Source organism: Xiphophorus hellerii, chromosome 3, assembly GCF_003331165.1.
Source record: "Xiphophorus hellerii strain 12219 chromosome 3, Xiphophorus_hellerii-4.1, whole genome shotgun sequence".
Classification (NCBI taxonomy): Eukaryota; Metazoa; Chordata; class Actinopteri; order Cyprinodontiformes; family Poeciliidae; genus Xiphophorus; species Xiphophorus hellerii.
In genome coordinates this window covers 28131495-28143720 of record NC_045674.1, presented here as the reverse complement: position 1 = coordinate 28143720, position 12226 = coordinate 28131495, and the positions used below count along the sequence as shown (strand labels likewise).

The window sequence follows — 12226 nt, the reverse complement described above, 5'->3', positions numbered from 1 at the left end:
CAATTTTGGTATTTTGCTACAGGGGTTTGAAAATAGAAAAAAAATATGAGGAAAGTTTTTCCAAAACAGCATTACACTCATCCTCCTCAAACCTTCATAGTTTTACAACTTGAGAACATTGAAAACTGTAAATCAGGATTTCATTTTTTTAAAATATATTTTCAAACCTATCACTATATAGTGATAGCGGTATGTCTTTACCAGCTCCGCCACTCTATTTTTGCCCATTCTTCCTTGCAAAATAGCTTGAGCTCCATCTGATTACACGGTGAGTGTGTGTGTGAATGCCTATTTTTAGTCTTGCTACTGATTCTCATTTTTGACACCTGGATATGCTTTAAAGTAGATACTGCTGAATGTTAAAGTTCGTTGTCTTGCTGAAAGGCGAAGCTCCACCACAGTCTCAAAACATTTTGCTTCCTTTATAACGTTTTCTTCCTGGATTGTTCTGTAAATTAAAAGCTTCTCCACAACATGATGCTGCCGCCACCATGTTTCACCATAGGGATGGTGTATTAAAGGGCCAGCATTATGTGTTTTCCAGCCACATAGTACTTTATAGCAGAATCAAGTAACTGTTAATTTCAATTTTATATATATATATCAAATGACTAAAATAAATTTGACTTCCTAATTTAATGCAATTTAAGGCTGCACAGTGGAGCAGTTGGTAGAGCTGTTGCCTTGCAGCAAGAAGGTCCTTGGTTTGATTCCCGCCCCGGGGTCTTTCTGCATGGAGTTTGCATGTTCTCCACAGTCCAAAAACATGACTGTTAGGTAAATTGGTCTCTCTAAATTCTCTCTAGGTGTGTGTGCATGGTTGTGTGTCCTGTCTGTCTCTGTGTTGCCCTGCGACAGACTGGCGACCTGTCCAGGGTGACCCCCGCCTCTCGCCCGGAACGTTAGCTGGAGATAGGCACCAGCACCTCCCGACCCCACTGGGGACAAGGGTGTAAGAAAATGGATGGATGGATGATTTAATGCCTTAATATTGGGCCTTTGTCTCTTTAAAAACTCCTGCTCTTTCTGAAACTCCGCCTTCAGGGAGTCATCATAATATGGCTCCTCTATTAACCCTTTAACAACGTTTTTACCAGAAGCAGCCGGTATGATGAGCGCTGCAGATGAGCAGTTCCACCAGGTGTTTGCTAATTACTGCAGGCTAGTCTGCATAGGGCTGAGCAGAGGAGTCAGGGGCAGAGCTGCTCTTAAAGGTGAAAGCTCCGAAGGGGAGGCACTCGGTCTCACAGGTGTTTTGCACAGGTGAACGACCAAGGGAGATTTAAGGATTTCTCAAACATGAATGAAAGAATCAAATCAACACTCCAGGTATGTTTCTGTTGAGGGAGTAACATTATAACATAATATGAAGCTCAAAAAAGTCAATTTTACATAGTACCGCCTCTTTAAAATGAAAGCTAATCGATATGTATCGATATTGACTGATATGAAACCGCTTATATCATGATACTTTTTATTTTAACCATATCGTCCAGCCCTAGTTTTAATGTTGTAGTATTGCATGTAGCTGTAGCCACAGACTACCAGCTCAGTGTTTGTTTTGTCCAGTTTGACAGCGAGCCACTCTGGACCAGAAACCCAAGACTTCTGCCAAACATTTAGCGATGTTATTCTCACAGCTTCTCCCTCTCCTGCCTGTTCTCTTCTTCTCCCCACAAGGGCAGAGACTTTTTTTTTTTTATAAAGGACCGTTGGTGCGTGTCCAACAAAAGCTCTCCGTCCTTTTTCATCTTCTTTTGAGTCTGAGTTGGAACAACACGGCGGCCACAAATCAAAACATGTCGGACGCTTTGAGTGAGGTCATGGGTTGTAGATCACCACGGCTTCCAGAGAAAGTCTCCTTGTGTCTGAAACCCGAGGGCACGGCGGTGTGCCGTTGTGACGGATGGCTTTGGAGGGGCTGGTCGGGGGTCCGTCATCCTGGGACTTTAAGTCCGGTGCCCGAGCCAAACCCCTCATTTCCCTCCCTGCGATATATTTCATTAAACTTTTAACTCTTCACGAGCTTAATTTCTTGACATTTTGAGGCTTTTTCTGCTTTGTGTTTCTGCCCGTGTAACTCCAGAGGCTTCAAAATAATAATAATAATAATAATAGTAATAATAATAATAATCTAACATTAAAGAGATAAAAACCGGGCGGCATCGCAGTGAACCGAGCCGGGCCCGCGCAGCGCGTTGTTTCACGGTTGCAACAGTACGGGGTCCCAGTGGCGCAGATATAATTAAGACCCCTTCTTAATTACTTAATAAGCCTAATTAGTAACATTTCTGAGCCATAGATTTGGCTGCGAGAGCGATGAAAATCAGAGGAGTATTAAGTCTATTTGTTATTTCATTTAAATCCTAATGTTAATGAAATTAGCGCATTACGATACGACTGAAACAAACCACGCTGGGATTGACCAAAGGGGCTAACGCGGCCTTTTATGCTCCTGATAAGCTTCCAACTAAGAGGCACAAAAGGAGGAAAGGAAACGGGAGGAAAACAAAAGCAACATTTCTGCCGGCAGATGACGTGGCAGCTTCGGAGGCGCTCGCCGTTTCCGCTCGTCGTCGGGTTTTCTTTACCAGATGTGAAGGCGAGGCGCGTGAATTTGAGAATCTTGAAGCCCACCAATCGCCGCGCTTGGGTTGCTGTTCCTACTGCTGCTGCCGCCGCGTTCCCGGCCATTTAATTAGAAGTTGTTGGTACCCCAGAAGGTGTCACCAACCTTTTCAGGCACCGAACAGATGGTGTCCCCCTTTCTTTTTCTTTTTTCTTTTTTTTTTTTTTTTTGAGGTCCTGCCAATGCCCACTCTGTGGCTCCTGGGAAAATGACCTAACTCACAGGCAGCTGCTTAGTGCGGCTTGAGTGATTCTTTACAGCCGCTCATATTGGGGTGGATGAGTGGGGGGTGGTTGCAGGATGTACCACCGAAAACAAGGAGTGAGACGGCTATAGCATGTTCCCTGGGTAGCTGCAAAAAAATAAAAATGATCTGTTTCGGTGGCCGTGTACCGGTTGTTTAAATCTGTGTTTTGGGGCAAAGACGAAGCAAAGAGCTCGACCCCTCGGAGGCCCGGACGACTCCGTGTGCCGGCCGCGTTTATGCCCACAGTTCCGTCTTCTCGATTTGGGCAGATGGTGTGAATATCAACCGAGAAAGGAGCCGAGAAGATCCGACCGAGCAAAAAACAGAAAAGAAAAGTGAAAGGGGTTCCGCCACAGTTACAAAGAGGCCCCATGGAGAGGTGCGGGTGTGGGGGCTTGGGGTGTGTGCTAGCAGATAAAAAGAAAAAGGGAGTAAGAGTTTGCGAGGGGGCAATTGCAGTCGAGGAGCGAGAGTGGAAGGAGAAAACAGGAGAGCCGTGGGTTTGATATCTGAGGCGGGGGTCGTGGGATTGGAGCGAGGGGAGGTGGGGGGGTTAACATGCTTCGTGCTGCGTGGACAGAAGATTGGCCGTCGCCCCGTTGTCAGCTTGGCTCAGCCTACGTCCGACTACGCAGGAGGTGGAGAAAGAACAAGTTGAGAATTGGAAGACTGTGATTTCTGACTAATTACTTGATCTGCGGCAGATTATGTGGGTTTGATTGAAAGTAACATTTTGTGGCGCTACCACCGATCACTCGCATACTGAGGAGAAATTTTACAAACCTGTTTGTGGAACCACTCGACTGTATAACATAAAACCCCACAGCCGAAATCCGGAGCTGCACACTTTTGTAGTTAAAGGGCTGGTATTATTTATTTTCCAGCCACATAGTGCCACTTTATAGTGTAATCAAGTAACTATGTTAACTTCAGTTATTATAAAAATGCTCTATATATCAAATTTGGCTTTGTAGTTTAATGTCTTGAAATTGGGCCTCTGTCTCTTTAAAAACTCCTGCTCTTTCTGAAACTCCACCTTCAGGAAGTCATCACAGCATTAATCTTCTGTTAACCCTTTAACGACATTTTTACCAGCGTTTCTCTGAGAAGTAGCTCCTATAATGAACTCAGCAGATGCGCACTTCCACCAGGTGTTTGCTAATTGCTGCTGGCTAGTCTGTAGGAGCTGAGCGGGGAAGTCATGAGGAAGGACCGCTCTGTCAGAGGAAAGCTCAAAACTTTGGAAATTGCAGCTCTGAGGAGGAGCTTCGTCCTCGAAGGCGGGGCTAGGCCGCACCAGGCGTTTTGGAGAGCTGAATGGTTGCCATGGGAGATAAAAGGATTTTTCAATCATAAATGAAAGAATTAAGGCAACGCTCAAAGTATATTTTTGGTGAGGGGAAAAACGTTATAACAAGTCAATTTTACATAACACGGCCCCTGTAAGCTTACCCATAGGGTGCGCTCTTAATTCCGTTTCCTGGCCTTCGCTGTCGACGACACGGCAGAGAAAGCCCCGGGAACTTCCTGAAAAGCGCCTCGGCTCAGTGGTGCAGCTCCATCGACGTGGCAGGAAACATAAAATCTGTCGTTTTCATCACGTTCCATCTTGGGTAAACTTGTTTCCTGCAGCTTTCTCTATTAGTTATCTGTTCATGCGGGTTTACGACCATGGAGCAAGCCCGATCGATCAGCAGGGGCTGTGGGATTTAATGGGTGCAGCGCTCCCGCTTAAGGATACAGTCTCAGGAGTGTATATTTAATCACTAATAGGGATGAGGGTGGCGAGCATCGGTCACCAGCAGTCTGTTATATGAAGAGTCAGGTATTGGTCCGCCCCACGCTGTGAAATGTCTGCTGGGGAAGAGTTATTATTGTTTCTGCAGCCAACAAAAATGATCTGAGACAGAGATCCAGACATACGGGTCAAAAGTGATTTCAACTCCAAATCCTCCTGAAAGACCGAAATGTTCTCAATAGTAGTGATTTAGTGTGTTACTTTTCACTTGTGATGGTACATGGCTTCTAAAATAAAAAAAATACATTTATTTGTGAACCTTCAAAGAACACCTGCATTCATACTGAGATTAAATTACACTTCCATGGGTGGACTCTCTTTAATTGGTGGCACTGGATTTTATTTAAGGGCATCGGGGTCAAATGGGTTGAATGCAAATGCACACCTTTTTTTGGCATAGTTTTATTTGTAAAGCAGATTTTTAAAAAGAGGGTACTGAGCTTCTTAACATGTCTTGATGTTATTTCCTCATCAAAAACATACCTGGAGTGTTGCTTTCTTTCATGCTTGTTTGAGAAATCCTTGAATCTCCCGTAGCAGCCAGTCCGGGGTGCCTTAACCCCTTCTCCTGCTACATGCCGTCTATTTCCCCCAAAGCTCTGCTTTTTAGGTTCAGACCGCAGCCAAGCTCCCGCCCCACAGGTAACCCCTCCCCAGTGCCATCCCCACACAGCTCCTCCAGACTAGCGGCAGCAGCAATTAGGAGACACCTGGTGGAACTGTGCGTCTGCTGAGCTCCTCATAGAAACTACAACTCTCCTAACGACGGTTCTGAACAGCATCGTTGGGTGCAGTTGTGATGACGTGCTGAAGGGGGAGCGCCTGAAAGGGTAGGAGCTTCTTAAAGGGACAGGGGCCAATTTTCAATCATCAGATATGTCATGATGGTCAAGTCAAAAATGGTTTAAGTTGTTTTTGATATATACAGCATTTTCATAACAACGGAAGGTAACATAGTTGATTCTGCTACAAAATGCTAAGAGTGTGCATTATTTCACTACAACTTCCTGCTACAAGGCTGTGATCTGTTTTTGACTTCCCTGAAAAATTCTGGAAAAAAAATCCCATTTAAGTTTGTGGCTGAAAGAAGTCAAATTTAAAAAGGTTCATAATAAACACTTTTGCAAGGCAGCTAGTTGTTAGCAACGTGAGTTTCTAAGCAGTGTGTGTGAGGCAAAATGGTTAGGGTTTTATAATGTAATCTGTTGCTGTCGATCTAAGACGCCATGCACTAATGTCAAATATTCAGTTTCTATTTTATAAAAAAATAAAGTCATTCCATACTGATTTTGCATCTGCTGGCATCACTGGTATGACAAAAACACAAAACAAGGAAGGAAATCTTTGACAATAATTAAAGTCTACACTGCAAAAAGTATTTTTGTCTAGTTTCTAGTGTGCATATTTTAATTTAGTCTTATTTAAAGTGTATTACTTTACAAATAGCTTTTCAGCAAGACATTTTAGCTTGTTTTAACTCAGTAATTCTTAATTAAAAAGTAATGGTTCCTTTGTCTGATTATTTCACTTATAACAAGATATTTTTCTCATCTTATGAGTGAAATAATCTGCCGATGGAACTAGTACTTTTTCATCACTACTAAGCAATTATTGACTTAAAATAAGTTTCTGTGTCTTGCAGAAAAGTGACTTGTGCGTTAATTTTGTCTTATTTTAAGTGTACCAAGTTATTTGCACTAGATTTTGTTTTTGCAATTGTTTGCTTTCTATTTTCTATTTGGTTTAATGGCATCAATATATAAAAATCCCCACAGCATAAATGTTGCCACCGTCATGTTTCACAGCAGGGTTTGACCTCCCGTACATTGTGATCATAGTCAAAACTTTTAGCATTTGTTGTTGTTGTGATTTTGCTTTAGCTGGTCATATTCTGGAGCTAACTTGTGATTCCCGACCTTCTGAGCGCAGAGCCACATTAGGTGTGTGTGAGCTCGTTCTACTCTGACTGACTCATGCCAGCGATCAAATCTTCCGTGACATCCCCAACAGTGTGTGGAGAAACACATGAGGTGGGAGATAAGAAGAAATGTGAAGAAGAATTTGTTGACTTCGTCTTTCGTGGCCACGTAAAGTGAGAGCAAATAAAAGTGCCGCGATTTAGCCCAGCGATCCTTCTTAATCAAATTCATTGTGACTCGTTTCATTAGTAGCAGCCCCGACTTGAGAATTCATTTACGTGAAACGCGAAGAGTGTGACAAATATTTAAAAAAAAAAAAAAAGTGTGGATACTCCTCCAGGTTCATCAAATAAATAAGTAATTATATGCCCAACCTTTGGACCGGCGCTGCATGTGAAACCTGAAATTCTCTGCTTACATCGCAGCGTCAGTGCCAGATTTTCCTTGTTTTAACTGCTTGTGGCGGCGAGAGATAAACTGATGGCTGCGGTGATGAACGCTCCCAGCTGTAAAAGTGTTGTTTTCATATTTCACTTGAAACATGGAAATATTGCCGTGTGAACCATCTGAAAGTTTCACTGCATGCCAAAACAACACAAAGTACTCTCAGGTAGTTCCTTTACACCAGTGGTGCTCAAGTCCAGTCCCTGAGAGCTACCATCCTGCAACTTCACTACAAAAACATCAAATCTGCCAAAGTATTTTTGGTCTAGTTTCTAGTACAAATATATTAGTAAACTTAAAATAAGATAAACTAACTTAAAAGTAACTTTTCAGCAAGATATAAAGGTTTGTTTTGGGTAAATAATTCCTTAATATTGGAGAAAAAATGCTTGTTCTGTTTCCAGATTATTCAACTTATAACAAGACAAGTTTCCCATGTTATAAGTTACATTTTCTGCCAATAGAACAAGCACTGTGTCATCAAGAGTAAGGAATTATTTACTTAAAGCAAGCCTCTATATCTTTTTAAAAAGTTTCTCATAAGTAAGTTTTGTCTTATTTCAAGCTTACTAAGATATTTGTACTAGAAACTAGACCAAAATACGTGGTAGGATTTTGTGTGTTTACAGTGTTTCAGATGCATCCCTGCTCCAACACACCTGACTCAAATGAATAGTTTGTTACCAGGCCTATTCAGAGCTGAATGACTGCTGCTGAGGGAGTTCAGCTATTTGGTCCTGGTCTTTTGGAGTAAGGATGCATCCAAAGGTTTCAGGAGGGTCGCTCTGGAAGCCTGGACTTGATCACCCCTCTTCTTCTGTTCTTACGCCTGTTGTATCTCCTCCCTCTTTAACAAACCCCGAATGCCCTTGAACTTCACTCACTCCAACCCTGCACACCAGTCTGCCTAATATTATTATGTCGGGACCTACATGCTACAAGTCATTGGTGGTGATAGCGCCTGATTAGATTGTGCCCATTGATTGGCCGGCGTGCTGTTCGGTCGGCGGCGGTGTGTGCCGCAGCTCCTCCTTAGATACACTGACAGTCTGAGTCAGAGGACATAGAGCCCCATGCAGGGCGACTGATTGAGTTATTGATCAGTGCTCATCTTCCTCCCCCCCTCCTAGTCTTTCTCTCCAAGAAACCCCTTAATCAGGATAATGAATTTCACTTATTGTAGATTAACGGCACAAGGTCTGAATGGGAATAATGGCGGAAATTAGCAGATTGTTAACCCCTGTGATTTAAAAAAAATTAAATAAAAAAGAGGGTGATTGGGGAGGGAGGGAAGATGGAGACCCTTACCTGAGGATTTCTACTTCAGGGAAAGAGAATGAATGTGGCCGATTTGGCAGATTACGAGGGAGAAATTTTAGATTCTGAGGTCAGAGTAGAATGAACGGCTAAATCCGAGTGATGATGAAGAGCGGAGGAGAGTTTCAAAGAAACGCCGAGTCTCTCGGAGATATAGGGCAAAGCGGGAAAATGAGAGAAGATTATTCCGAAGTGGTGATTAGCAGAGTGGAAATGAGCAGCATGATGGGCAGTGGTCACACAGTCACCAGGCAGAGGCGCAGCTTAAAGGTCGGCCATTGTGTCGCCAGCATCAAAATTGGGCTGGTAAAGAATGAATAATGAGGCTTGATTACGGTCAGTGAGATGGAACATTGCTTCGAATCAATCCTCCAGACAATTACAGGCAGCGCAAACGGCAGCCCTCAGCCACAGCCCAGGCAGCAGGAAGCGATTGTGTCAGAGGACGACGTCTCCTTCATCAATAACTTGTTGCCTCGGCCGTGTTGTCCTCCTGCTGCTAACATGTTCTGGTCTGATACTGAACATGAAACTATCAGGGGACGCCATGTATGATTAAAACCACTTTGGGACTTTAATTACGCAACTTTTTGCCAAGGTTGTACTTCTGTACAATTTTTTGTTTTTATAAAACATAAATTGGATGTTCAAATATATACACACACTTTCACTAATACATTGTTAGACGTTCTTGTTTTTTTTTGGTTTTTTTACCATGACAAACCACATACCTTTCTACGGTGCCCTCCGAGGGACATGGGGAAAAATGTTTCTTTTACATTCCCTCGCAATATGCTTACTGCAATATTTGCTAGTCTACTTTGTATACAGTCACAAATGTCAATTTAAAATTTCAAATATATACACATTTAAAGAGCCTCAGTGAAAACGTGTTTGTTCTTAACTCCTTGCTGCAAAAAAATTGATGGAAAATCGATTTATTCACTGCATGTTTGTCTGTGTCAGGCTGAGATGGAACTGCACATGAAAACATCCCTCTAAACCATTCAGACCAGCACAAAAAGAGACACAATCAAAACTGTCAGATGACTTATCACCCCGCGATTATAACTCAGAAATAGTCCAAATACTTTGGATGTATTTTTTTCTTTCTTTCCTACTGACGGTTTCTGTTTATATCGTAGGTTTGTGGTGCCTTTCTATCCTAAAGAAACAGATATAAAACTTCAGATATGTCACAAGACATTAACATACATGAAAAACCTTAAGGAAACCTTATATTATAGCAGAAGGTGATGGCCACTGTAAGAAAGGCTTCCAGTATTCAATGATGCCGCATGAACTGATCGGCATATTAGTGCGAGAGAATGCAAAAGGAAAAAACAAAATCCTCCGTGTCCCCATGGGGCCTCCGTATCTTTCAACCCGACAACATGCTTTTGGCGTAATTCTGGTCGGACACCTGACCGCTCCTTCTGTCAGAAATTGCTGAGTCTATTTAATTGTTGATGTAGTGTCACTAAAATAGTTTTTAGGCATAGTCCACACATTTTCAAAATGGTGCTTTATTCTTGGGTCATTGTGCTGTTTAAACACCAACCTGTGACTAAGTTTCAACAATTTACAAATGGATTTTATTCACAGACCCCAATATCCTTCTCAACTGACCATAAAACCTCTTTCCATAAAATTTCAGTCAAGCTTTGTTGTTTTTTTTTGTTTAGTTTTTTTTTTTTCCAGTCCGGTACTCTCTCCGTCTTCGTCATTGCAGAACTGTGACCAGACCAGTGAAACTGTGTCATCTAGTTGCTTTCATGAAAACCTTGAAACTTGCTGGTTGCAGTGTCAACAAAATTCAAATGATGTTATTCATGCATGACAAATGAATTTAAAAATGATCCCAAATTTATCAACATCTTTCTTCTTCCTGGAGTTAATATGGAGGTTTTGGAGTGGTGCAGCCAAAGTCCTGACTGGAATCTGAAAGAGAATCTGTATAGGGGAGCTAAAGATTAGGGTGATGGAAGGAGGCCTGCCAACAAAGACTTGGAGAGGAATTATGAAAATATGAGAGGAGACAAGATGGCCAGACATTATAAGAAGAGGTTAATTGTTACTAGAATAAAATTGAGCCATTCAGGAGGGTATTAGAAATAAAATGGAAGAAAAAACCCCCAATCTTTTCTGTTTTGTTATGCTTTGACAGAAACACCGATTCCAATTAGAAATAAACAGATGTAACTGTACTTTTATGACCAGCGCATAAATGCAAGTTTTTTTGCATGTTATGCTATTTCTCACACACTGACAGAGCATCCCTCCCACCTGTTGCAGGTATGGGTTTGGCGTGTTGGACGCTGGGCTGATGGTGCAGCACGCTGCGCTGTTCCAGGGAGCTACTCCACAGAGGAAATGCAAGCAAGAGGTCGCATTTAATCCAGCCAGGTACAGAAACCTCTTTGGAATTATTATTAGTAGTAGTATTAGTATTGATAGTAGTATTATTGTTGTTGTTGTTGTTGTAGATCCTTTTCTGCTGGAGGCCAAGTGAGCATCAGCATCGAATCCGATGCCTGCCGAGGGAGAGCTAATGAAGTCAACACTTTGGAGCATGTGCAGGTGTGCAGCCCAAAAACATCTAATCAACAGATTTAGTGTAAAAGGTGCAACTTTTTGTGCTAGAGTTCAATTTTGCGCCACAGCCAAGTTGGTTCAGTTTTGAGGCGCAAACAAGAACCCAACAGAAATGTTTGAAAACATGAAACTAAAATTGAACTTTTAATGTCCACTACTGTCTAAACATTGGTCAGTCTCACCATGACGAGTGTCTTTAGGAAAGCTCTGTTTTTAAATCCATCTTTCTTTCTTTTTTTTTTTTTGAAAGTATGATTCAGTTTTAAATTTCCATGAAACACTTGCATTGATACCTTCATTTAACTATCTAAATTGTTGTTGTGTGTTTTGTGTGCTGCACACACCTGATTAATATTTAATTCTACCAATACACCAAATCTTCAGTGGAGATTGAATCGTCTTAGGTGCGACTGTAAGAGGTCATGTTTTCTTTTTTTACAGATTCAACAAATGGGATGTAAAAGGAAAGTCGGTGAAGTTTAAAGGGCCAAGCGCATGGATTTTGTTCTCTTTGACAGTTTTCCCTTTATCTTACCTCTAAGCCTAGATAAGTTAACCCTGATGCAGCTTGTGGGAGAATGATATGAAAGATAAGATCAGATTGGTTTCAGTGTCTTCATCCAAGTCTCGGCAAGAAGTGAAAGTAAAGTTTGATTTCCAAAATGGGAAACTTTTACTCTGAAGTAGAGAAAGAGACATTTGTCTATTTGACATGTCCTCACAGTGCTTTGTAGAAGTTGAACCATTTTTTGCATTTTGTCATCTTACTATTTACGTCTCAGTACTTTGTAGATCCACTTTTCACTTCAATCTTTTGGGAAATGCTCGCCAGCTTTCTACGCACATGCAATGAAACGTCGCCACATTCGCCTTTTCTTAATAGCTGAAGTTTAGTCAGCTAGATAGAGAGCATCTGCAAACATCAATCTTCAGCTATTACCAAAGATTTTCAAGCTGTTTTAGGTCTGGATCCCAGCACATGACTATGTTTTGATCAAAGCCAATGTGGCTTCACTGTTCACTGCTGTCCGGGCGGAAAATGAAACACTGTCCCAGTCTTAACAGGATTTTTTCTTAAAACATGCAATACTCCTGTTGGTCTGCAAAATGAAATCATAACATACATAAAGTAGGCATGCAAGTTATGAATTAATGAGTTGATTGATCTTATTGATCGACTAACGATTAACTGATAAGTGGCCGTTTTCTCAAAAAGCTGAATTTTCTCATTTCTAGAGAGTCAGCCATCCTTCCTTGGCTACATTTTTTATAATATG

General features: G+C 41.8%; 1 protein-coding gene across 4 annotated transcripts in view; it reads left to right on the top strand.

The window, feature by feature from the left end:
- LOC116716835 (furin-like protease kpc-1) overlaps positions 1–12226 on the top strand; it is a 228998-nt gene that overhangs the window by 177646 nt on the left and 39126 nt on the right. For all 4 annotated transcript variants that reach the window (XM_032557721.1, XM_032557717.1, XM_032557720.1 and 1 more), the window contains 2 exons: positions 10650–10760; positions 10841–10934. In XM_032557721.1, coding sequence (XP_032413612.1) covers positions 10650–10760; positions 10841–10934 — 205 coding nt within the window. The remainder of the gene's footprint in view (positions 1–10649; positions 10761–10840; positions 10935–12226) is intronic.